The 26,356-nt window shown below is 41.6% G+C and overlaps 2 protein-coding genes across 3 annotated transcripts in view; one reads left to right on the forward strand and one right to left on the reverse strand.

Moving 5' to 3' along the window:
* LOC142159058 (uncharacterized) overlaps positions 1–12,963 on the forward strand; it is a 39,170-nt gene extending 26,207 nt beyond the window's left edge. Inside the window, exons 6-10 of the mRNA XM_075213613.1 lie at positions 1,890–1,978; positions 9,421–9,526; positions 10,976–11,042; positions 11,970–12,065; positions 12,911–12,963. Coding sequence (XP_075069714.1) covers positions 1,890–1,978; positions 9,421–9,526; positions 10,976–11,042; positions 11,970–12,065; positions 12,911–12,963 — 411 coding nt within the window. The remainder of the gene's footprint in view (positions 1–1,889; positions 1,979–9,420; positions 9,527–10,975; positions 11,043–11,969; positions 12,066–12,910) is intronic.
* A 1,147-nt stretch (positions 12,964–14,110) lies between these two features.
* ARFGEF1 (ARF guanine nucleotide exchange factor 1) overlaps positions 14,111–26,356 on the reverse strand; it is a 123,402-nt gene continuing 111,156 nt past the window's right edge. Inside the window, exons 31-39 of one of the 2 annotated variants that reach the window (XM_075213615.1) lie at positions 24,524–24,659; positions 19,863–20,001; positions 19,526–19,589; positions 18,590–18,707; positions 18,081–18,220; positions 16,913–17,081; positions 15,733–15,871; positions 15,512–15,629; positions 14,111–15,403 (exon numbers count right to left, since the gene is read on the reverse strand). In XM_075213615.1, the coding sequence (XP_075069716.1) occupies positions 15,170–15,403; positions 15,512–15,629; positions 15,733–15,871; positions 16,913–17,081; positions 18,081–18,220; positions 18,590–18,707; positions 19,526–19,589; positions 19,863–20,001; positions 24,524–24,659 (1,257 nt within the window). In that variant the 3' untranslated portion in view covers positions 14,111–15,169. Of the gene's footprint in view, positions 15,404–15,511; positions 15,630–15,732; positions 15,872–16,912; positions 17,082–18,080; positions 18,221–18,589; positions 18,723–19,525; positions 19,590–19,862; positions 20,002–24,523; positions 24,660–26,356 lie in introns of both variants that reach the window. The other variant, XM_075213614.1, reaches the window with a different exon arrangement.

A 26,356-nucleotide genomic window follows, 5' to 3' on the forward strand; every position in this document is an offset into this window, starting at 1 on the left:
TCACCTAGATTTACTTACACAACTCTGGGACCTGCACCCTTTCTAACTCAGGGCTCTCACGCCCATACTACATATAAGGCCCTGATGCCCTGGCTTTACCTACTGGGGCCTTGTGCCCCTCTCACTACAGGGCCTTGCGCCCTTCCTCACTATGTGCTCTGAGCCCAGCTAACTAGGGCCTTGTGCCCTTTCTGACTATGGGCTCTATGTCCAACTAACACTAGGGCCTTGTGCCCTGATTATGAGCTTTATGCCCAAATAACAGTAGGGTCTTGGGCCCTGACCATGGGCTTTAGGCCCAACTAATACTAGGGCCTTGTGCCCTTTTCTACCTATGGGCCTTATGCCCAACTGACTAGGGCCTTGTGCCCTCTATCTGTGGCCACGGGCCTAGTGCCTGACAGTATCCCCGGGCCTTGTGCCCGACCTAACAGTAGAGTATACTTACCTGCTCCGCGCAGGATACTCTACTTGCCCCCGACATCTTCTCTGGGTCTTCCAGACCCTCCAGCCTGGTTCGGTGCGGCTGTCTTCTGGGCGGAGGCACTCCTAGCCCTTACAAGGACACCCCGCTGACGTTTCCGGCGCTTTCTTCTAGTGGAATCATAGCTCCTTGCCCTGACAAGGGCACCCTGCCACTTCCGACGGCGTCTTCTTTCTTCTTTACACCGGACGTCCCACAACGTCCTCTCTTCTCTGCTCCGCCGACGGACTTCTTGAGAAATCATGGCGCCCGGCGGCTTAAATAACCGCCGGCGCGCTGATGTCATTTGGCTTGCCGCAGCGCAAATAATTCAAACGGCCACCAATTGGCCAGCAGGGGGAGGTGAGCACTGATTGGCTCACCTGCCCACTGCTGCCCGGACCTGCGGAAGAAGAGGAGAAATACTCGGCGCTGGAACGCAGGGATGGTAAGTGGAGTTCCTTCTATTCTGTCTTCACCCTCTTCACAGGCATAGCAGCGGGACACATCTTCGCCTTCTTCTTGGGCACCGCAGCGAGGCACATCTCCACAGACCTAATATTGAGTGTGTTGCATAGAAACAGAGTGGGGAATTCAATTCCCCCCAGATTAACCCGGTGTTTATCCTACTACGGTTATTACTGTAAATTTAACCCAGCTTTCTGCTTGCAGCTCAGGAAGATGCGATCAAAAATATGGCGTTGAAGTTACCGTAATAACGGAATTTAAATGCACTATTGCAGTAATAACGGTAGTATTGCGCAGGCTGTGTTACTTTTTACAGTAACGCCTCCATTAGTGTGTATAGAAGGACATCATAAAACTACGTCTAGCATATACATTCTCTTTCAAATTAAGTTTGACATTAGAGTGCCTTTAACACTGACATAAGAACTTTGTGAAGAGTAAAAGTGGATTATGTAACATAAGGCATTGGTATTCTAGAATTATATGAACTTAGCCGAGTTAATAACCGCTATGGATGCTAGTAAAACTATTCTAAATGGAATTTTATATACTTATATTTATATTCCTGAGAGTAAATTACTAAGGGAATTTAAAAACACGGCATTGGAAGTTAGCATTTTATTTTATTAGGAGAATGTTTTACTCATTGCTAGTATGAAATTTAATAGGTGATGTTCCTTGTAGTCTGCAGCGGTTTCAAGTGCCGTCTGTAGAAAGCATTCACCAAAAAGGGCCGGACCTGTCTGTAGACAGCAGTGGTAACAGTAGCTACAGGTTGTAAAGTGATGAAATAATATGAATTGTGTATCTTGCTAACATTTGTAGGATGGGAGAATAGTTGTTTAATTACTAGAAATATTTGCACACATGTATATTTGAAAACATTGATACAACAATTTTACAGTAAAAAATAAACACATATATGTCAGTACTCATGGTTTTTTTTTTCCCTTGAAAGCCTGACAGATTAAGACCACTTGGAGCAGTCTATCTACCTGGAATAGTCCATAGACCTGGCATTGTCCTTGCCCCACTGAAGTCGAGCAGGTGGGTGTAATACAAACCAGTAGCTGAAAGACCAATAGTATCTTTCCACACCCTTCTCCCTGAGCCATCTTTCCCCGGCAATGGTTATAATCCAGCACATGAAGATTACCACCGGGGATTATCCAAAGCTCTTGGGGATATAGTCGCCCCCAGGTAGTTGTGAGATCAGGCAGCATATACGCTTTGTGTTCATTCTGTTTTTCTTGTTATCATATACAGATTTTTGTATAAATAACTGACTCCTATATTATGTATAGAAAATAACTTTGTAGCCAGAAAAGCTGATTTGTATTTTGTATATAATTTTGTCTTTTTAAGGATGAACAAATAAATAAAAAGACCAAAATCCGAATTATTAGTTAACGGTCACAATTTGTACGTACAAACAGATTATTTTCAGATGCATTAATGGATCTTAAGGCCATTGTCACACATGCATGTTGGAAGTAGTAATTTATGAGTCAGTCTAAAGCAGTGATGGATTCAGTGATCTTTTATGGGGTCACAGATGTCTGCATAGTATAATAATTATAGCACTGACAGTAGGACAATGGTGAAAAGACTTCTTATGGGAGCTGCAGTAGGTGTAATGATAAAACTGAGAATATATACCTAATAGTGGGCAATTATGAGGAAGGGTTACAGCTTGTAGAGTGGATTGTGGCAATGGCAAGTCACCTATAACAAAAACTTGCAGTAAGACTAGATACACACTGAAGAATTTTCCGACCAATGTGTTATCTACAACGATTGTACCTACGGCTGAAGGTCCGATCAGTCGAGCGATTCATGCGTATACGCTAGACACAATTTACCTTCAGATCTGTGCTCTTCATCTAGTCCTCATTAGAGGATGACAGCACAATAGTCATTCATTCTTTCATTGATTCCTGTCACACTAACTAACCTCCTTGTTATAGCTAGCCACATGTCATTATGAATTTTGTTAGCTTCTGTGACTCTGAAAAGAAATATAGTCTCAGAACAAACAAATTATTCCATCTACAGCACCTCTTTACATTTGTTCACTGGGACATATTCATTGCCGGCATCAGCTGCAAAGATCATGCCTCTAAACTCTATGGAGATTGTGAGTGCATACACACTGCATGATCAGAAGGTGATTGGATCAAGCTTATTAAACAGTATGACAACCAAATGAAACAACAATCGGCACTTTGGATCGACTGACGTTCTTTGTGTAAGTATACACACTAACGCGATATGTGGCCGAGCAGTCGTTTATCGGGTGATTGGCCCGATAATTGGCTGAAAGAGCTCCCGTGTGTACCTAGCCTAGTGATTCCCAAGCTTTCTCAGTTCGAGGCACCCTTGGGGTCTCCATAATTTTTCCAAGGCACCCCTATGCCAAAATAATTACCGGGTAGTCCCGTTTTTTAAGTAGTTGGGTCAAAATAACGTATTAACATAATTAGGCCCCTTCACCATCACATTGATACATTCATACCACTGTTCCCATTCATCATACCACTGTCCCCCTTCACCAACTCACACTCTGTCCCCCATTACTATCCCACATTTTGTCCCCCTTTATTATCTCACACTCTGTCCCCCTTCACCATCTGTCCCCCTTCACCATCTATCTCCTTTAACCATCTCACACTCTGTCCCCTTTCACTCTCTGTTCCTTTACTTACCTTCTTTAATGTCCTCTCTGCTGCTGCTCCTTACTGACACTGTCGGATGTGATGACGTCACGCCAGGCAGTCAGTGAGAACAGTGAGGAGGAGGAGGATCCGACGCTGGATTGGCAAGTTCTTTTTTGTTTTTTTCTTTTGCAACGGCAAAGTCTCAGTATTTTTATGTAAATTGGCAGGAAAGGCCTTCTTCGTGGAACTTGAAGTTCATTTTTATGAACATCATCTTTTCCAAATTTTGAGGAAGTAGCCTCCTACACCGATCACTGACAAGGTTCCCGGCTGTGCTGAAAACTCTTTCCGAGTACACACTGGTGGGTGGGTAGCTTAGGCAGTGCAAAGCTAGTTGGTCTCCAAATTCCCTTTTTTTCCTCCCAGTATGTAAAGGGACTGTCTGATATGTCTATTTCTATGCTGTTGTGAAAATAATCCTCCACCAGCCTTTGGATGCTGATAGTAGGATCAGGTGGAGTTACGGCAGCGGTGTTACTTTTTTTGGTCAATTCTTTTAGACCAGACCAGATGTCAAAAGTTGGTGCAGAGTCATCACTGGGTCTCTTGGGAAAGCTAAGTTTTTTCCTAACAGTTGAGTGAGAAACTGAAGGAGAAGACGTCGTTCTGGCACGTAACACTTAAGCTATCAACTTGCTCCCCAGGAGCTCCTTGCATTTCTTCAGATCTGGGTCAGTTGGAAACAAAGAGAAGACATAGCTCTTAAAACGAGGATCAAGCACAGTCGCCAAACTGAAGTGATCTGATTTCAAGATTTTGATAACTCTTGGATCCTGTCGAAGCAAATAAAGTACTTGATCTACAAGTCTGACATACTTTGCGGAATTGCTTTGTTTAATCTCCTCCTTTAGTTTCTCAAGCTGCTTTTCCAAAAGTATAATTAAGGGAATCAATTGACTCAAGCTAGCAGTGTCTGAACTCACTTCACACGTGACTACTTCGAATGGTTTCAGCACCTTGCACAACACGGAAAGTATTCTCCACTGCGCTTGACTAAAATACATCCCCCCTCCTTTCCCAATGTCATGGCTTGTGGAGTAAGTGTGGATGGCTTTTCGCTGTTCCTCCATCCGCAGAAGCATATACAGGGTGGAATTCCACCTTGTCACCACCTCTTGCTTCAGTTGGTGGCAGGGCAAATTAAATTGCTCTTGCAACTGCTGCAATCTCCTGCACGCTGTTGCCGAATGCCAGAAATATCCAGATATTTTATATGGCACAGACAGCATCTCCTGCACGTCCCTGTCATTTTTTAAAAAGCTCTGCACCACCAGGTTTATTGTGTGAGCAAAACAGGGAATGTGAGGGAATTCACCAAGCTGCAATGCTCTCACAATATTGATTGTGTTATCAGAAATGACATATCCTGAGGAGAGTCAAAGCAGGATAAGCCATGTTGCAATGACATCCCTTAGTTTTTGTAACAGATTGTCAGCTGTATGCCTCTTAGTGAAGCCAGTGATACACAAAGTAGCCTGCCTCTGACAAATGTGACGTACTTGGGTACATGCTGCTGCTGTTTCTGCTGGTGAAGGCGAATCACTAACCCAGTGGGCTGTCACAGTCGTATAATATTTTGTTTGCCAGTTCCGCTTGTCCTTATATCTGTGGTTAAGTGTACAGTGGGTAGATTGGCATTTTGCAGCCAGATAATAACATTTTTACGAACCTTCTGGTAGAGGTGAGGAATAGCTTTTCTACTGAAATGGTGTCGTGATGGAATTTGGTAACGGGGACACAAGACCTCAAGTAACTGTCTGAAACCAGCTGAATTAATAGTGAATATTGGACGCAGACCTAATACTAGCATAGTCGCCATGACGTCTGTGATCCGCTGTGTGACTGGGTGACAGCTTTCATACTTGCTTCCTCTTGCAAAGGATTGTTTAACAGTCAATTGTTGTAAACAATTGTTGTAAACTACTAGTAGTCTTCTTCTTGGTCTGCTTCTGGGATGAAGATTCATCCCCAGCAGCAGCAAAAGCAGTGGGACTAACGCTCAAGAATTCTTCTGAGGAATCCAGGATAGTGGAGGAGTCATCTAGCCTTACCAACTTGGATACAGGACTAACTTCGATCACTACTGAGGATATTGATGAGGATGGTGTTGTGGGTGTAGATTGCTGCCGTCGGTATGTAGGTGAGAGAAGGGACCTAGCTGATGATAGACTGCTTGTTGTTATTTTTTTAGCATAACTTTCTGATTTTCCCAACACCTTGCCATGAACTCGCATCAAATGGCGTAACATGGATGAGGTAGCTAGATGGTTAAGGTCCCTCCCTCGACTGACTGTGGCTTTACATACGCTACAAATGGCTAGACAACTGTTGTCAGGATTTGGGTAGAAATAATTTCACACATAAGAAGGGGATTTTTTGGTCTTATGTCCAGGCTGTTACGAGCCGCGGCGGCTCACTTCCGGTTCTCCCAGACGCCCCAGTCGTCTACTTGACGACCGGGACGTCACTTCCGCCCTGCGCATCCCGGTTGCCTAGGCAACAACCGGGACGCTCTGCCTCGTCTGCCGCAGCGCCCGGCCAGCTGTCCTCTAGCCGGGCCACTGCGCGCAGCAAAAAGTAACACACTAAGATATATGAACTGGCAATGGTTTTTATGAGCCAGTGAGTGTAGTGATCAGCGGCAGCTGTCTTGTGAAGAGGAACACCCAGCTGCACTGAGCATGCAGGAGAGGAATTGCATAGTGAGCATGCTCAGGAACTTAGAAAATATCCCACTAATTCAACTGAGCATGCCCGGGGATGATATTCTGCACTATGGGAGGAGTCTCGCTGCACTCTGCTCCTATTGGTTCCTCTCACTACTTAAGGCAGTGAGGATTAAACCTCACTGCCAGTTATAGCTTCCTGTGTGCTGTACCTCTAGTTTGGATTTCCCGTGTATGACCCCTGTCTTGTTTCTGGACCTCGTTGTATTGCCTGTGACCCCTGACCTTGGCTCGTTATCTGGTGTCGCTGCCTGCTGCCGGCCCTTGACCTTTGCTTGGATCTCACACTGCTGTACTACTTCGCTACCTCAGGGTTCTCCCCAGTCAGTGCACATTACACGACCCTCCGTTCATCTGCAGCCAAGTCTGTCCCCACCACTAGGGGCTCCAGTGAACACCAGACTTCGGAGCAGACTACGGGTTTTGTCGTGCTGACTGAAGGAGTTCCTAACACAGGCATGACAAAGGACTTTTTTGTATTACATGCCAGAACTGTTTCCACTGGTGCAGAACTTACACAAACAACATCATCCCCATCAACATCCTCATTAGAGCCCTCGTTGGCTACACAAATATCTCCCTCATCCTGTTCTAATTGCAAAGTGGCATCCTGAATTGGTGTATCACTGGCTACACTTGGGCTGTTCAGGCACACATCTGCAGAAATGCTGAAAGGGGCCTTCTTTATGGGTACACTATCAGAATGGTAAGGATTATACATAGCACTCATGGATGGACTCTCCTCAGGAATTTGTGTCATTTCTGAATCTGAACATACATTTTCCTCTAATGCCTGTTTTATTCCAGCTCGGCTTTTACACGTAAAAGTATTTGGGCACCACTTTTGGAGTCCAAATTACTTGGTCTTGCGTGGTCACGAGGGACCTTACAAGAAGCCTCAGTAACAGTTTTAGATATCGCACTTATAGAGAAAGGCGAAGGCCTCATTCTTTCTTTGCCACTGCGTGTGTAGAATGGCATGTTGGCAGTTATTTTTTTTGTTCGGCAGATAACTTTGCCTGGATTACAGCTCTTTTTTTCTTGACCATAGTAAAAGGTGTTTTTTTTAGATGTTTGTTTCCCTGACTTAAAAATACTATGAACTTTTACATAGGCTTTACCAGATGACGTACAGGGATTACGATCATCATGACTGGTGGCAGCAGCTGCTTGTTGCTCCTTCTCTTCTGTGTACTGCTGTGAATCCATTTGGATAACACCATACACTTTGACTGCAAATTCACAAGAAAAGCCTGCAAAGCCTAGGATTTGTATTCCAGCAATGACAATTAGCAATGGAGCTCTTCTCTTTGTGTGTTACGTATATAAGACAGTAGAATTGGACTGCAGAATTACACTTAGCCAGACAGCAGTAGTATTTGTATTTTTCTGCAATGAGATTTCACTATGGAGCTCTTCTCTTTAGGTGTTATCTATGGAACACAGTAGAATTGGACTGCAGAATTACACTTAGCCAGACAGCAGTAGTATTTGTATTTTTCTGCAATGAGATTTCACTATGGAGCTCTTCTCTTTAGGTGTTATCTATGGAACACAGTAGAATTGGACTGCAGAATTACAAGTAGTCAGACAGCACTAGTATTTGTAGTTTTCTGCAATGAGATTTAACACTGCAGCTCTCCTCTTTGTGTGTTATGTATATAAAACACTAGAATTTGACTGCAGAATTACATCAACCCTGTAAGCATAAGCACTGTATATGCATTTGTATTTTTCTGCAATGATATTTTGCAATGGAGCTCTCCTGAATGTCACTGATTACGTAGTTTAACACTGCTACCACCCTCCTCTTTCAATTCTATAACTTTGCCTGCCCAACTGCTCTACACTCTGTCCTGCCCCTTCCGTGTCCCGCTCTCAAATGGCGCTAGATCGCTGTGGAGGGCGGTATTTATAGATTCCAAAACTCGCGAGATCCAAGATCCGATGATGTAACAAAAACGTTTTGCCTCGTTTTCGATTCCGAAAAAGCGCGACTCAACGACTCGACTCAGTACTCGGATCCCCTAAGTTTGGGTGTGTTCGGTTCCTGAGCCTGAGCATCTCTAGTTTGAACTCAAGTCCCCAGTGCTATAAATCAGCAATGCTCACCACTGTGCCACCATAAGCTAGTTGCTTTTTTTCTCCATGTGTGTTGCGGGTTTAGCACTATAGCCAAGTCGTAATAAATCGCTGCACATAGTGAATGTCACTTGCCATAAGTGTAAGCTCTAGGTTGACAAAGATGGATTTCACCTTTGAATTGTCCACCTAATAGTACTATCTACCTTTGAATTGCCCGCCTAATAGCACTGTCTACCATTGAATTGCCTGCCTAATAGTATTGTCTACCTTTGAATTCCCCGCCTAATAGTACTGTCAAAGTGATTGTTGTCGACTTTCTAACCCTGTCTATATTTTGGTGTCACCCATATAAATGTTGATCCTGTAACTGTCGAACATAAGTATCACACCCTATTCTGTAACCAACTTGAATGGAAAACTACATGCATTTGATAATGAACGGTACATGTAGCCTTGAGCTTGTTTCTGTAGGAGGTCAGTATTGACCCACTCAACAAAAATATACTTATATGAGATAACAATACAGACAAAGTATTCATCAAGTATCCCAGAAAATAGAAAATATGATAAAAAAATAAAGATAAGATGACATAACACAAAGTGCATGTTTTGGTCCACCCTCTCTATTTTCGTGGTATATATTCAACAAAGCTACTCCTCCATTTATACGGAGATGATGCTAATGTATGCAAAACAATGTCCTTCATATCCAGTCACATACATTCTAGGAAGTCATTGTCAGAGTTTTTCCTCCACAGCTTGTGAAACAGCCTACAGGGCTCGAATACAGAACAAATGTAGTGGTTCTCTATATATTTAACATTCCTTGTTTAGCTCATCAATCCCTTTACAGAAATAAGAACACTGTGTAGGTTATAAGAGACAGATCACCATGTGTCATAGGCTACCCCCAATGGATACATGTGCACTGACCAATGTACCCAAATGTACTTTCCCACAGTGACGACAGACAGAAAACCTGTGGTGGTAAAGTAGTAGTTCCAGATGAAAAACCTATGCAGACCAGAAAAACTATTCTTTGGTACCAGGATAAGTTGCAACATCAGGTACAGTTTCTACTATGCCAGTAGTTGCTTAAGATGTTCTACCAAAGTGATGGGGGTAGGGGTTAACCCCTTTTGAACATGATGGTGTCCAGTTTAAAATTAAAAGCTTCTTAATTCATATCTACTTATCTGACATCTACGGTGTTGGTTGAATTGGGTATCCTGGTTTAAGACATCATTTAAAGCTCTCTCATGGACATGACTGCATCCTCACAAACTATATGTGAAACTGCAATCATTACTATTTATAATCAAAGAGTGAAGGATTAAACATATTCAGAATCCATGATAGTTATAAAATCCGTACTTGTCCCTGTTGACCCAACCATGTGTCCAGAGCTGGCGGCTTACTAACATGGAGACAGCTACAAATCCAGCTTGCAGACAGGCAGCTTCAGTGTTGCCATCATTTAATAGTGAAATGCTGCCCAAACAGGGACTTGAACCCTGGACCCTCAGATTAAGGGCTAGATTTACTAAGCTGCGGGTTTGAAAAAGTGGGGATGTTGCCAATAGCAACCAATCAGATTCTAGCTATCATTTTGTAGAAGGTACTAAATAAATGAAAGCTAGAATCTGATTGGTTGCTATGGGCAACATCCCCACTTTTTCAAACCCGCAGCTTAGTAAATCTAGACCTAAAAGTCTGATGCCTTACTGACTGAGATATCCAGGCTCTTTTGAGAAGGACATAACAGTGACTGAGGAACAGAGGGGGGTAATAAATGCTCTGTTCTGTCTCCTTCTGTCACTGGCTTTCCATGTAAAACAGGACGAGGAGCTGTAATGGTTTTATGAGAAGGAGAGAGCAGTCCCTGTGACTGAGGAACCAGAGAGGGTGGGCAATAACATGAATGAGTGCTGGTTTCTGTCTCCTCTGGCTGTAAGACCACCCCCCCCCCCCCCCATTACTACCATTCTATGTAAGACAAGTATAGGGAAAGAGGAGAGATTCTGCAGTCAGTTATTGTACAGTCCAGTACATGTTTCTTATACACTGAACCCATCTGGATCCTGCAAAATCATATGGTCTGTTTCTGTAATGTGGAAATAAATATGGATTTAGAAGTGGAAATGATACAGGCAGATTGTGTTTTTTTCTCCGAAGATCACCGATTCCCTTAGCTGTGTCCCAGATATCCCAGAGCAATAAAAGCACAGAGGGATTACTTTGAGGGGGTTTACTCGTATGTACAGTAACTTCAAAGAGACAAAGAAAATATTGCTAACAAAATGTAACTTACCGAGCTTGCAGCTTGGGTTAGAGGAACATTGCAGAGCCAAGTAAAGAGGGCGAGTGGTCAAAATGTCGTCAGTTTAATTTGTTAAAGTATAAAATGACTTGTATTGAGCTGACAACACCTAGTTAATGCTGTCCAGTCATTGTGTAATTGGCATCTGTGATATGAGAGGAACGTTATATCTGGTGCTGTTTGATCTCTGGAACAGGATGAGCCACAGTCCCGGGCAGTTTTTCCACCAGTTCCTGGCAGGAGGAATCAGCTAAGCGCTAATGGTAAGTAATACTTAACATTCCTAAGAGAGGCATCTTACAGTCTGCAAGTGTAATTTGTTTGGGATGTGTTTGTTTATTAGTGGCATTAAATATGTTTAAACATCTGTACTTAATTACTCAAGCTGGATCAGGTTAGAGGAGCATCAATGGACAGCACGTTTGAGGTGTCAAGGATTTTTAATGAGATTCAGTACTCTGAGCCACTCAAGGACATCTGTTTTCTTCCTTCTAAATCACTCCAGTGATTCTTTTACGGTGTGCTTCCCATCATTGTCCTGCTGATAGACAGACAGACATCCTCCCCAGTTTCAGAGGCCAGCAGGTTCTGTCCAGTGTTTGCCTATAGTGTGCACCATTCATCCTCCCCTTTCAAGATTGCCGGCAACTGCCACATCTCTGCAGTATCTTCTACATGGTATTTACAGATTCTTTGCAGGCAAGAAAAGTGCATTTTTCACAATTTGTTGCCACAAATTGAGACCACTGTAAAGGCATTGAACTCTGAGATCTCGGTGCAGTCCATGTGCAGCAGCCTAGGTGGGACCACCCTCTACTCCCAAAACTTGGTTCTGAACAAGAATGAGCTACAGAAGTCAGTGACTGCGCTGAAAGATAACGCACCAAATCTCAAAAGCGTACCACAAACATGGGAAATGGAGAAACATTTATGGAAGGGGTCATACAGAACAAGTCCTGACTGGAAACATCTTTTTTTCAAGGCTCCGTATATGCTGAGAATTGAGTTCTTGTTACGTTGATAAGAGCAAGTGTCTGTCGTTAGTTTGTACTCAGAAAATTTATCCCAAGTTTAAATATAATTTATTCGGTTTTGTACGACCCGAATTTGATTTCTCTGAACTCCTAAGATGACTTTATATCAGGTTTTTGCTCTTGGAGTAAAATAACTTTTCTGTTCCCCTGAAACAGGCATGAGATACATGCATCCTGAACCTCCACTAGATATCCAGCAGCAGGCATTGCTGAGGAACCTAAATAGGAAAAGGAGAACTGTGATTCCAGATGGTAAGAAGGGGTCTTTCTTTTCTATATATGAACCGTATAAGGCACTGATGCCATTTTACAATCTTTGATAATCAGTCTGTAGACTTATAGTGACAAGATTGTGTGTTACCCGTAGCAACCAATTAGCTTCTGTCTCTCCAGCGCTCTTTCCACTAAGTGTGTTTGATTGCAGTTGTGTTTTTCACACCTCTCGGAGTCTTCAGAGTAAATCCAGCACGATGGTGCAGCTTTGGAGAAGAGGGGGGATTGAAAATGGGTGGACAGATTGGAATTGGGAGGAATGGATCTCCTAACTACACTTTAAATTACAATGTGAAAATAGAGCTGCCCGGTATTTCCCTGCATGCACATGAAAGTAAATGGCATTTGTACCCCTTAAATCACATCATGGTTTGGCTGGGTTTGCTACTTACTCTATGTGGACTGTTTTAAATATGGCTAATAAGCCAAGCTATTTCAAACATGCATGTGATTTTGTAATATACCAGAACATTCTAGAAGGTGGGACATGCGAATATTCTAGCTGATATATACAAGTGATTGGTCACCCAACCAGCAGTCAGTTGGCAGAGGGCTAGTATCATAGTATCCTATGATAGTATCATCAGATAGTAGGGCGAAACAAATCATTGGAAAAAAGTGACATGGCCTTCAAGAGAAAACATTACTGTAGGTGCAGTGAACATCATTAATGAGAGATTGGTTGACAGGGAAAAAAAAAAATCATTCTCCCACCACTCCATATCAAACTGGGACTAATGAAACAATGTGTTTAGGCCTTGGACAGTATGAGGTACAGATAGTTTACTTTAATCTATGTTTTTGTTTCTTTTTTACCAACAAAGGATGTGGATTGAACTTCCACAGAAATTTGCCAGCACTCGGCATCATGCAGTGAGCAAATTCATTTTAATTCTGATAAATAAAGTGAAATGTATTTTCAAAATTTCCTTGTATTAACATTTTGTGTCTTTAGTTTTATTTTAAGGGCAAAGAACATAAACAAGGGAACAAGGAGGCCTGGTAAAAGAGGGGTTTAGTTGAGCTTCAGTGTCTTCTCTTTGGGATATGCTTACCACACACTCACATTTTATATATTCAAGCTGAGGGAAGAAATGGGAGAACTATGGTCATCTATCACATGACATCTCCGCAATATGGTAACGTGTCCAGAGCCTCTCAGTAAATATACATCACACTGTTGTTGCTTTGACTGGTATTAATATGTACTTTAATTTTGCAACTACTGGAAATGGACAGGAGCAACATCAGGAAATTGTCTGGAAGTACCAACACTTCAGGCACTAAGAGCTCACTTTATAGTCAATGATTGATTAAAGATAGATCAGTGCAGTCTGAGCCAGAGGTTTCCCAGGTTACAGCGTTCCACCAACTCCTCTATTCTGGACTTAGATATTTATTTGAACTGTTTTCGTCAGTGATGTTGACATTGCTGTAAATGCTGAGGACATCATTTTTACAAGTAAATAGATGCATAAATCAGTTGGTAAACAAATCTATGAATCATTGATGAGTTGTATTATTTGTGTACAAAAAAATCTCTATCTTTAATATCATTAAAATAATTGTGTGTGTGTGTATGTTGATGGCCCTGGATGAGTGTTTTTTTCCCTCTTAAAGGGACAAGGAGAATGAATGTTAAAGGAATAATTCTGGGTAAACAATTAAAGACCGACTTTTATTTGCCTGAGCATAGGATGATTTTTCCCTGCAGTAGAAGACATAACTATTCTGGGGACCACAGGGATGCAGGGGCTGTGAATAACAGTGCAATTAATTCTTTTTATGCTATGGGTCATTGTTCCATTGAAGTTTGTCAATATTTTATTTCAGAGTAACCGATATAATCACTCAAATCTATAAAATCATGAGAATAAATGTCTATTAAATTTAATGGGTGGGAGTTAAAGTGTACCAGGAACTGATTGGCTGTCTCTACAGCGTGTACAGGTGAAAATGATTCCTACTTCCAGGTCGGATTTATGTTCCCTGACAATACATAAGATAAGCACTATGACTCCAACTTGGTTTGCAAGATGAAAGAATTCAAAAACTTTATTGACCTATAACCTGATTAGATTATGCCAGATGAGAACCAATATAGTACAGAAAGTTGTACAGAATTTTACATAGAAAACTTTACAGGTCTGTACCATATATATATGTCCAATAATTCTACATCCACTGCAATAAGGAATGATCAACACTTGAATCTGATTCTTGTTTTGTTACCATTGAAGCACAATTCACAGTAGTGATATAGTTCCCGAAATTTCTGTTTTACTTTCCCACAGACTTTCAAACCAAGCTTGTTACTTTTATATATTTAACATTAATTTCTGTACAGTGAAATCTACATCAAACAAAGGAACGTAATTAGAACAGCAGACACAACCTAGACTTGCTACAGTGATTCAAGTTCCAGGTCACTGGAGGAATTGCTCTTAATTTTATTCAAAGCCCTACCATTATTTTACAGGTTATTCAAATGCAACATTGTCAGCCTCTGATTTGAAAGGTCAGCAGCAGTAATGTCAGGGCTAAAAGAGAGTATTAAAGAAAACTAAAAAAATATTTATTTTTTTTCAAATCTCAAAAAAATCTAGTGCATTCCATAAATGATAAAATAATGGGATCTGCAGCAAATCAGTGAAGAAATCATATTGCAGGAAGATCGGCATATAGTGTTTTACGATTTATATTACAGACCTGCACATCTGTACATTATTACCCCCTAGAAGTTCATAGATAAACAGAGTGCAACATAAAATAGGAACATCAGATTCCTTCTCAATCTTCTTGGCGGTAACGTGAGTTAATTCTTCAGTTCAAAATACTAGTAAGCAAAACTGACAATTGCCATCTAACCCCGTAAGCAGTTGAAGGATGTCTTGGACTGCTGAAGTTACATCTCGTATGGTATGTATGTTTCCTCCCTTGTTGTGCTGTACAGCAGTGGGGAAGGAAGGAAATTAATCTGTAAAGAGACAGTGTCCACCACAAGACAGTCTGGAGTGTAATGAAGTGACAGTGTCATTCTAAGCAGCTGTACCATTAAAACCGGAATAGAAAACCGCTCTCGTTTAAAGGTTATCTCGACAGGCAGGCCTCTGTCTCTTGTCCCCCGAGGACTGAAAATCAGTAACCTCCACGTTTTGTCCTGATCTGTCCTGGTCCAGATCTGGGGGTAAAGAAATTTTAAAAACAAGCCCAATTCGGTGGAAAAATCTTCTAAGGATAGCACGGAGTTCTGGGATTAAGTCAAACTGGATGGTTTCACACAGCAGGGGATAATAAAAGGAGGCATGAGCTTTAAACTGCAATAGAAAGGAAATAAAACCATTAGTATGTGTGCTTAAGACGTAAGTTAATGTGTCTTAGTTTTGTCTGGAAAGCGGTAAGGATATATGTATTATTACGCTTACCCGCTCATCACTGATCTTCAGGACCTTCGTTAGGAACAGCAGCAGAAGATTAGTCCAGGCTTCTCTGTGACTTTCAGATGTAAGAGTTAAAAAATAGCTCAAAGCTTCACTGCAAACACTGTAAAAGAGACAGACGTAGCTGTAGTACTAATATATTCAGCCGTGTTTTACAGTATCACACGGCCGCAATGCAACACGCGGGTGGTAGACACATTACTTACTTAAGTAACCGTTGCTGGACCTCATCCCAAGCACTCCTCCGGCTCTCATCCATGTACATGCGGAAGAGAATCCGCAAACCACAGGCCAGGCTGCTGGTCTCCTGTTTCAGGAGGTTCGGCTTCGATTTACCCTTGAAACCTAGGAATTGTGAAAAAACATTTTTCTTTTTTGTTTGTTTTTTACAACGGTTTTCTGCCAAATATATATTTTTTTTTTTACAGATCATTATGACCTTAAACATAAAACCAAGCTTAAGCACTACATCTTCTGCTCCTGAGTTTGACTGCATGGTGCCATACCAGGGACTATCTAATGGTTTATATGTTTAATCATGTACACATGTATCAGCCTGCTCTGCTGTATAAACATGGAATATAAACAGCACTGAGCTATAAGGTGAATTAAACTAAGATTTCCTGAACATAAAATTTAGCAGCTGTCCAGGCCAAGGTGAATGGGATTTACAGTGCATTCATTGTGTTGTGGGCAGCAGCGAGATAAAAACAACAGTAAAATACAGCAAAAAGCTACAGTCATGGAATTGGGGACACAAATAGCAATTATATATATATATATATATATGTATATATATGTATATATATATATATATATATATATATATATATGTATATATATATATGTATATGTATATAATAGGGCCAGCAGTAAATGATGTTATGAGGTCCCACTGCCGAGTCAAAATCCATCCATTACATGTTACACATTACCTCTACATTCACAAGCATGGGCGTTGTAGAAATAAAGCCAGTTTCTCCATACATGCATGCTAGATGACCACAATACCAAGGGAGATAGGCCAAGTAGAAAAGCTGTCTGACTACAGGTGAAATATCTCTGAAATTCAACTATTTACAGCACGATGGATACAAGGCTATAGGTGTTCTGAGCTTAGAGTGTATAGATTCTGCGCCAAAGAAAGGCTGGAATAGGGTCTCTGTCTACCCCATTAGCTATTGGAGGAAGATTACCGTACATAGAAGTCAGAATCTGGAACCATAATTCCACAGCTCTACAGATACTTACAATCTCAACATTACTGCCCACATATTGTAGTGTGCACATAAAGGCAGTTGAAGTGGACTTTCTGTAAATTAAGGTCCTGTAGCGCGTGCACTTTGTTACCATGTTCTTCATAATACAGGCATTGGCCACACTCACCTGCTTTCCAGAGAGCCGTTCTTTGCTCGTTATTGGAGTTAAAAGCTTTTGCAAATCTGTGAGATTCCAGCAGACAATCCAGGAGTTTGAAGAGTTGCTGAGATGTGAGGAAGCGGTACATTCCTTGATCCTGAGTGTCAATGTGGACATCAAGATGAACTGCGTCCCTCTGTAAAGGAAACACACAGCTTTATATCGCCAGCTGTCAGCCAAGCATCAGGAGAATAAAGGAGCTTGTTCACACAGTGTACAGGTTTATAGTAAAACCTGTCTCTCTGTAGCCCTACACTTCTGTCTGTTCAGCCATAGACTTATCTATCCTATTTCATCAGATGTGGTTGTGCAATCTCTTGGGAATCAAAAGATATAATAATGAAATACATTATTTCAAAATCATAATATATTTATATAGCACCACCGTATTACACAGCAGAGAATACGTGTCATCCACCATCAGTCTCTACCCTATTTGGAGCTTACAATCTATAGTCCCTACTACACACACATACTAGGGTCAGAAGCCAAATAACCTACCAGTAGGTCTTTGGTCTGTTGAGGAAATCGGACCACCTGAATTAAACCCAGTGTTCTCCCCAGAAAATGTTGCCAGCCGGGTGTTATTAAGAAGTAGCCGGGTGGGGGCAGTTGTTATAATTTGCAATTATATTGAAAAAATGTTGGGGGCTATTGCCCACACCTGCCAGGACTGGTCAGACTGGTGGGCAGTGGTCTAACACACACTGCTGGCTGTAGTGCTCACATAGTGCCTGTTCTGATAAGAGAAGCAATGGTGTGTCCTATTATAATAGGACTCTGTTGGGCTCCAGGAGCCGTGTGGCAAGTAAAAACAGCCGGGTGGAGCATCCGGGAAATAGGTGCTGGGGAGAACACTGAACCCCACACAAACACGTGGAGAATATACAAACTCCACACTTGTAGGGCCCTGATTAGGAATTGAACTCATGACCCCAGTGCTGTGAAGCAGCAATGCTAACCAATGTGCCCCCAAAAATGAAAGGAAACTTAAATACTCCCATAACATTCCACACAAGCTGCCAAGTAGGCATCCTGACTAGTAAGCAGCCAAAAGAGTAATTGTACTCAGAATGTGTAAATCCCTCCTTTAAGCCTTGCACACCTGTTATAGATTTATAAACACAACACACACCTGAGCTGCAGCCAGGTTCTCAGCATCCTCCTTCTTACTGGTTGCTGGGAAGAACACAATGTTGTCGATGGTCTGAATGAGTTCCAGTTGCACCACACATTTAATTAACAATGCTGCAAACAGCTTCTGCTCCGGTACTTCTACAAGAAACACAAAGTGATTTATCTCTTGCAGGACAGAACATTACTTTTCAAGTTCACAGCAATTTCATATCTTCCATCTCCACAAATGATATTATTGATGAACAAGACAATCTAACATGCCTTGCAGTAATGAAAACACATCATAATTAGAGGATGAAACCAATGGCATTAACATTTTGCAAGGTATGCTACAGGTCAGCAAAAGCTCTGGTTAGAATCTAAAATCAGCAATTATAGGGTAAATACACAACACAAGTTTGTAAAAGAAATCTTTTTTTTATTTTACTTTGACCTCATTAGTTGCTTGTGCACTGTAACGTGAAGTTCCAAACTCTTTTATCCTGCACTAAAAACCCTACAACTCACTTGCTCCGAGTCTTGTAGAGTATGACTCCTCATTGGTGACTGCTGTTATTCCAGACTGGATACTCCGCCTGCCATCTGCTGGCCGGGGCTGGATGGACTCATGGATATCCACAGATTTCTGAGATACAGAATCCTGAAACAGTCACATATATTTCAGCTGCCTGAAAGCTTTGCAATTTAAATGAACACAAAATAAATCAAGGAGACTATCACTATATATTATTTTGTGGATCTAATGATCCAGGTTACACTGCATCTATTAGTGCTGACAGACACAGGTGATCCGAGAGACCTTCCATACCGTACCCTTTTAAATCCCTGATGAATTTACTGCTGTGACATCACAGAATTTGCTACTATAAATGAGGAAGCCCAAACTACCCCACTGAACACCAGGTGACTAGGAATGTTAAGCAATAGTTTCTGGCCCCTTCACTGGAACCAAATGATGTCACAGCCAGGTTCCAAGTACGTGGGTTGTGTGGTCCAGCACACAGCTGACACAACCAGCCAATGTTAGCTAATGTCGGACGGGAGTGAAGCCTGCCTGCCGTTGATGTGAATCTTCAGAGAGGAAGGGGCTAAGCTATATGGTTCGCCTGAAAAGCAGCAGCTACTGGCTGTACTGGGACTGCACAAAACACCAACACAGACTAGTATATACAATTCATCATACAAATGGGTTCATTAGATGTAATCAATACCATACAGCAGGGAAATTAAAATCTTGCTGTGAAATCCCAACAAATGATTATCAGCTAAGCTCTGTGGTTTGAATGGAACACTGGCAAAAGTTCATCTTTGTGCGAACAGATCACAAAGATTTCTAGAATCAAACCTCAGTTTTGCTGGAAAATGGACTGGTAAGACTTCTACAGCATGTATAAAATAATATACAAGTAATCACACACTTCAAATGCAGTATAGGACACTTACCTGCTGCTTTTCAGACTGAGTGCTTAAATCAATATCTCCAGCTGCCGGTTTCCACGTCAATAACCTGAGCAGGAAGAGAGAGTCAAATCTATACCACTGCAGTGACTCTCAGTTGTTACCCTGCAGAGACTTACACCATACAGACTTAGTTACACAGTAGTGCTTGCATTCATATCAGCAGAACACTGTATCCATATTGATTGATGTGTTTTGAATGGAACGAAAATTCAATAAAAACATTAAAATGTAATAAATTATTTTAACAAGTGAAATGCATCAATGTTAAAATCTGTCTTTTTACTGGCCCCTGGTGAGACACAAGGATTAAAGCACTCACGCGTGTGGAATCGTGGTCTTGAAGATATCCAGCATACAATTGCCGGTTTTGTCCCAGATATCCAGGGTGAATTTTTCTCCATTTAGAATAACAACATTTTCTAGACAGTTGGTTCCAGAACGAGCAAGCTGTTCATTGTCTGCAACATATAAAATAGCATAGTGCCGTTTATTAGTTCAATTACATTGCTGGGAAAACCGCAAAATGTGTTTTACCATGATACTGGCTCGTTTGGCTGTAAGAGAGATGAAATACATCAAAGTACAAAATTATCCAGATACAGTTATTATCATTCAATGTGTTCTATTATTATGGAGGTAGTCCTGTGCTGGACCTAACCAATACATGGCTCACTATAAATTAAGACAAGAGACTAATAGCAGTGAGGATGATGATTCCCCACAAATGACTTTATTCATTTAGGGACTCACTGGATGTGGAACCAGGCACAGTGCTTTGGGTACATTTTAAATAAATAACTGCAAGCAAAGCCTCCCTAAAAGATTTACTTTGGACTACCTTCTCAGAGACTATAAAGAAGTTAGAAATCAGTGAGCCCCCCTCATCTTTAGTTGGTGGAAATGATAGGGGTATCTTACGGTTGCTGACCTGTGGACTTGGATAGGGGTTCCCACGTTTCAGCTACCTTGTCTTAATAGGGAGATCATACTAGGTCCTACTTCTATTAGCATTTTAAACATTGTCAGTATGACTCAGTTTTGACTACTCACTGTAACCACACTTCACTCCAAGCTCCTCTTCAGTATCCTATTTCTCCCTCTCCCAATATTATTCCCCCCCCCCATTCCTCATTACTTCCCCTCCTCACTTGTCTGCACACATGAACTGTTCTGCTCCCGTACCCACCTCACTCATCAACCTACAGACACTAGACCCACAAACCATCCTCCCATATCCTCATTCTCGCACTGCTCCTTCACATGGCTGCTGGCTACATTTCAACCATCCCTGGGCCCCATGCAATCCACACAATCTGCTCATGCTCCTTTTTCCACTCCAAAACTTCCCATCCACATTGTACTTTCAATCCCTCCAGTCTTACCCACCTCTCTCCACAACACTCCCTTCCCTTCTTTTGCACTCTGGAATCCATCCATCAACTATTCACCAAAACCCTCAACTTACTTGCCATTACAGAAACCTGTGTTGCCTCCTGTGACACTATATCCTCTGCAGCTCTCTCCTACTGGGTAACTCTCCTTCAGCCACACTCGCAGACCTGGAGACCGACAACGTTGTGGAGTAGGCATCCTACTTATCCAAGCTGCACCTTCTGAGTCATATCCCTGGTACCCTCCCCCTCTCATCTTCCTTTGAAGTACTCGCCATCTGTCTTTTGTCTCTGCTCCAGCTTTATATTGCTGTCATTTATTGTTCCCCAGGTCCAGTCTTTCCCATCCTTGATCATTTTGCAGCTTGGCTCACATATTTCCTATGCTTTGTCTTACCTAATCTCATGCTATGTGATTTCCACATTCTCCTGAACAGCCCCACTGTCTTTGCTGCCCAAAACTTTTCACTTACCGGTACTTTAATCTTCCAGTGGACTTGTTCACCGACTCAATGTGATGAACACTCCATTGACCTTGTCTTCTTTCACTTCTGCTACATAGGTAGTTTCTATAACTCTGGTCTCCGACATCCCAGATTCCTTCCTCATGCTCTTCCCGCACCCAAATCAACAAGCGACTCCTAAATGCTCTTGACCAGATTCACTTTTCAGCCGCACTAAAACTACTCCTCTTGTCTATAACTACCCTGCCCTGATCTGTCTGCCACTATATACAATACCACACTGCCTTCAACCCTAGATACCACATACAGTGTCTGATGTGATATGGTTGAGGTTTGGTTTATCGAACTGACCTGTTTTCAAAAGTGCTTCTGCTGCGCTGAGCACCACTGTACGAAATATCGCATCAGTGCAGACTTCCTTCATGATAAATTCATTCTTTCACCTTATAACACTGACTTTCACTTGTCAAACAAACCTACTTCAGTTCTCTAATATCTTCTAACTCCTGACATCTCTTTGACACTTTCAACTTGCTTCTCTGCTTACCTACACCACATTCCCCTTCCTCCCTCATAGCTCATGCACCTACATAAAAAACAAAAATTACATAATTTGAAACAATATCTCCTCATGCCAGACCTTCAGTGTCCCATAACTCATTTCATCATCTCACCCCACAATTCGACCACTTGACACTATTCCCTCTCAACTTCTCTAGCTCTTCAACCTCTCTCTCTTTCCACTGGCACATCTCCATCGTCCATTAAACATACGATTATCTCTCCAATTCTAACGAAACCATATCTTGACCAGGTCTCTCTCTCCAACTACCACCCTATTCACTTCTTTCCCTTTGCCTCCCAACTACTTGAGATTGTGTACAACTGCCTATCTCCTTTACTCGTCTCTCACTCAATTCTCAACCCTCAAATGAGCTTTCACTCCCAACATTCCACAGAGACTGCTCTCACAAAAGTTATCAACCAATCTACATACAGCAGTCTAAGTGTCAATTCTCCATACTCATCTCCTGGACCTCTCTGCTTCTTTCAACAACCTCTTCTCATGCACACCCTTCAGTCTATTGGCCTTTGTGAATTAGTGCTTACCTGGTTTTTATCATCCCACTGAAACTGTGGCTACCTCTGCAAACTCCTCCCCTTCAATCCTACTATACTTAGGGCTCCCACAAGGCATTACTTCCTCTTCTCTACTATCTTTTGTGATCAACTGTGTCTTAGGTAGCATTGGGACATCCATGTGGAAATAGCCAAAACTCAATATGTTCCATACAGAGCTCATCACTTTCCCTCCTCCTAGATCAGCACTTCCACTCCCCTCCTTCAAGGTCAATAACATCACAATTTCCTCAGCTTGCTGTGTTGCTGTCACACTTGGCTTCACCTCCTGCTTTATTCCTCACATACAGTCTCTCTCTCAGTCCTGTCACCTCCAAAATATAGCTAGAACATACCCTTTTTCTTACCCAAAATGCAACCAAAAATCTTACTTATCCTCTAATCATCTCCCGCATGGACTACTACAACCTGGTTTTCTCTGGTGTTCCCCTCTCCCATCTGTCATCATTTTAATCAGACTGATCCAGACTGATGGGGCAAGACTGATCCTCTTCTCTTACCACTCTCCACTGACTCTCCAGAATCCAATTGAAATTACTTACTCCCACCTCAACATCATCACTACATCATACATCTCATACTTCATCTCTAAATATTTTCCTTCATGCCATCTTTGATCTGCCTTTTAGTTGTTCCTCGCATACTCACCGACAATCATCTAAATCACCTAAATAATTCCCTACCAGGCCTGATCAATCTCTCCCCCGACCATTAAATCTTTAGACACTCTGAAAACCCTTCTTTTTATTAGAGTCTACCCAAATCCCAACCTATACTACTCACACAGGCAGAGTTTTGGTACTGGTCCAATCTTCACTGAGCCACACTCACTCCGCTGGTCTCAGCTCTGCCCTTTTCAGATTAGATTGTCAGCACTCATGCACAGGGCAACCCCTACCCTTTGTTTCACAACCGCACTTATGTTGTCTCCCTTTATGTCACGATTTTACATGCGCTCTATTTTGCTCACTATCCATCATGGCAGAGCAGTTTCAGCTTACATATAAATGACAATATTAATTTATAAAGCTCCAACATATTAAGTAGCACATCTTTTAATCCGTCACATCAATGGACAATAACATTTAACTAAGACTCAGATGATCCTGAGATCTGAGGAAGAAATCTTTAAAATAATTGAAGTGTTTATCATCCGTTTTCATCTTTTGTTCATATGAAGCTTTATGTCCATAGCCTGTTCTACTTGAGATTTTGAACACTTGTCTTTGTGATGTTAACTATCTCCCTCCCCCACCCATCCCTAAACAGGGAGGCTGTTTACCATACTACTTTAGCTGTATGTATGTATGTCTCCTATTTACAAAATAAAATAGTTTAAAAACAAAAAAAATAGCACACTATGCATCATATTTAAAAAAAAAATATGGCGCTCTGCGCAGAAATGTGCTGTAACCGTAACTGTCATTTGACTATGTACTTTAGAGGAAAGCAAAGATCCGCTTGGTTGCTATGCTTTACAGCACGCCTGTGCAAATAGAAGTATGGTTTTTATTCACCAAGCCCTCTACATTGCAAGTTAGTCTGTCAGCTACATCAGTGTTTAGGTAGTACTTCATATAGTTCATGTTCTGTTCAAAACAGCATATAAACCTTGTATTGAAATCAAAAGCGTGTAACAACATTAAATATATCCTATTTATAATCTAGGATTAAGTTCATTTTAGATATAGAAATATTCAGTGAATCAAATGGAAAATTATATTTGACATAAAGTCTGATATCACTGTATTTATTAATGGGTTGCAGCTGCCATATTTCATGCTTATTTGAATTAACATGAAATCTCATTTACACACAGCAAGTGGAGGTATTATGAAATATAGCAGAATGCTTGGCATTAAAAGCTATGACTTCTGAACAAGGATTCTCTCATACAGGAGTATCGGCAAGAATGATAAGATAAGAACAGTTGTAATGTCTTTATCAGTGCAGTAAGCATTGGTTTATAGCCTGGACTCACTCACCTTGCTGTACACACCAGTAGAGCTGAGAGAAAATGTCCTCCAATAAGACGTCGCTGAGCACCTCAAAGTACTGTGTGAAGACGTCACATATTGCATAGAGGGCGTGATTGCATGTAGTAGTCATCCATTCAGCTTTCTGCAACACCACAAGTAAACTATACAATCAGTACATACAAAGTCATGTTTATTAAACATAAACGGCAGGCTTGGCTCACAGGCACAACACTATGATCTAGTCCCCACTCCAATATATGCACACATATGAAGAATGAGATGAAGTAGGTGGAGGTCATAAACTACAGGTCTACATAGACACAGTGCAGTCCACATAGACGTAGCATAAGACTGTGGCCTACCAATACACTAGGATCAATGACATGACCCTGTCTCCAGTGAATCCATGTGTTGATTTATTAGTTCCACAAACACCACCACTACACCCTAGTTTCATCCTACCACCGGTCCAAATCCATCTGTTAATCAAGATTTTCCTGGGGGGAGAGAGGCAATATCCTTCTTGTGGTTTAATTAATGGGGGACAAACAAAAAACTGCTATCTTGCCTGTTCCTTCTGATGGAAGGGAGGTGGCAGATAGGAGCCTTTCTTGTATCAATCAGGCTAGGGTCCAGGAAAGCCCCTCTTGCTGCACCCACATACAGAAACAAGACTTGGCATTCTCACTTTACCAAGTGGTCTCAGTGCCTCTATGACCTGACTTTTACATGTCCCTGGAGGTGGCAGATTTGTGACAGCTGCCTATAATTTCAATGGGTCACCTTTTGCATCAACCAGGCAGACTTTACACTAGAAAGTGCAGTTTTAATTGTGAAAACACGAATGTAATGAAAACATTAAAATAATGTAATAACATCAGTCCAGATGTTCATTTACCCCCTTGACTAAAGATAGAAATAAGGTATGAATGAGCAGTATAGTAGGAGAAAAATGTAATGGCAGAAATGAAGGGCATTTAGATAAAGCGACAGCTTTCGAGTGTGGAATCAGTGGTACGGCAGGCGTGACATATTTGTGGATGGCCAGGCCTGAGGTCAATAAAACAACAGAGATCAAACATAATGGAGGCATCCACAACCCCTGAATGTGTTCACAGCCTGTTATAGACAGACAGCATAATACAATGTCATCCTATTATTGTTTGCCTGTACTATACACAAAGTAGTACTTTTTTTAGGACACTTTAATATGCTGAAAGATTAAAGAGATAGAAGAGAAGATGCCTATGAATAATATTTTGTATTAAACACAACATACATTTAATAAAGGTAAATTATTCTAACTACAGACAAATCAATACTAATATTCCCTAAATTGGAAACTAACCTCTAGCCCTTTCTTACAGTTATAGAAAAGAAGATTTTTTTACTTGCGTTAAATCTCTTTCTCCGATTCCATCTGGGGGACACTGCTACCATGGGGGTTGTATGAAGGCGCATGTAGTTGGCACTTAAATAGTTAACAACTAAGTTTGCTGCCGACTCCTCCCCTCTGCAATTCCACAGACCTCAGTAATACTAAAGTCCCAAGAAAAGGGCTCAACAACACAACTAATTGTAGAACAGCAAAAGGGAGGGAACGCAGTGTCCCCCAGCTGGAATCAGAGAAAGAGATTTACCATGGGGACCTTCTAAAGTAGCCCCTAAGGGAGGGAATTCTCCGGTCTACTAGCTCGCAAAACACTGCGGCCGAAATTGGCGTCCACAGACGCAAAAATGTTAAACTGGCAAAACCTCATAAAGGTATGAACTGAGGACCAGGTCGCAACCCTACCCAGCTGCTCTGCAGATGCTCCATGGCAAGCAGCCCAGGAAGCC

This window comes from Mixophyes fleayi, chromosome 5 (genome assembly GCF_038048845.1).
Source record: "Mixophyes fleayi isolate aMixFle1 chromosome 5, aMixFle1.hap1, whole genome shotgun sequence".
Lineage (NCBI taxonomy): Eukaryota > Metazoa > Chordata > Amphibia > Anura > Limnodynastidae > Mixophyes > Mixophyes fleayi.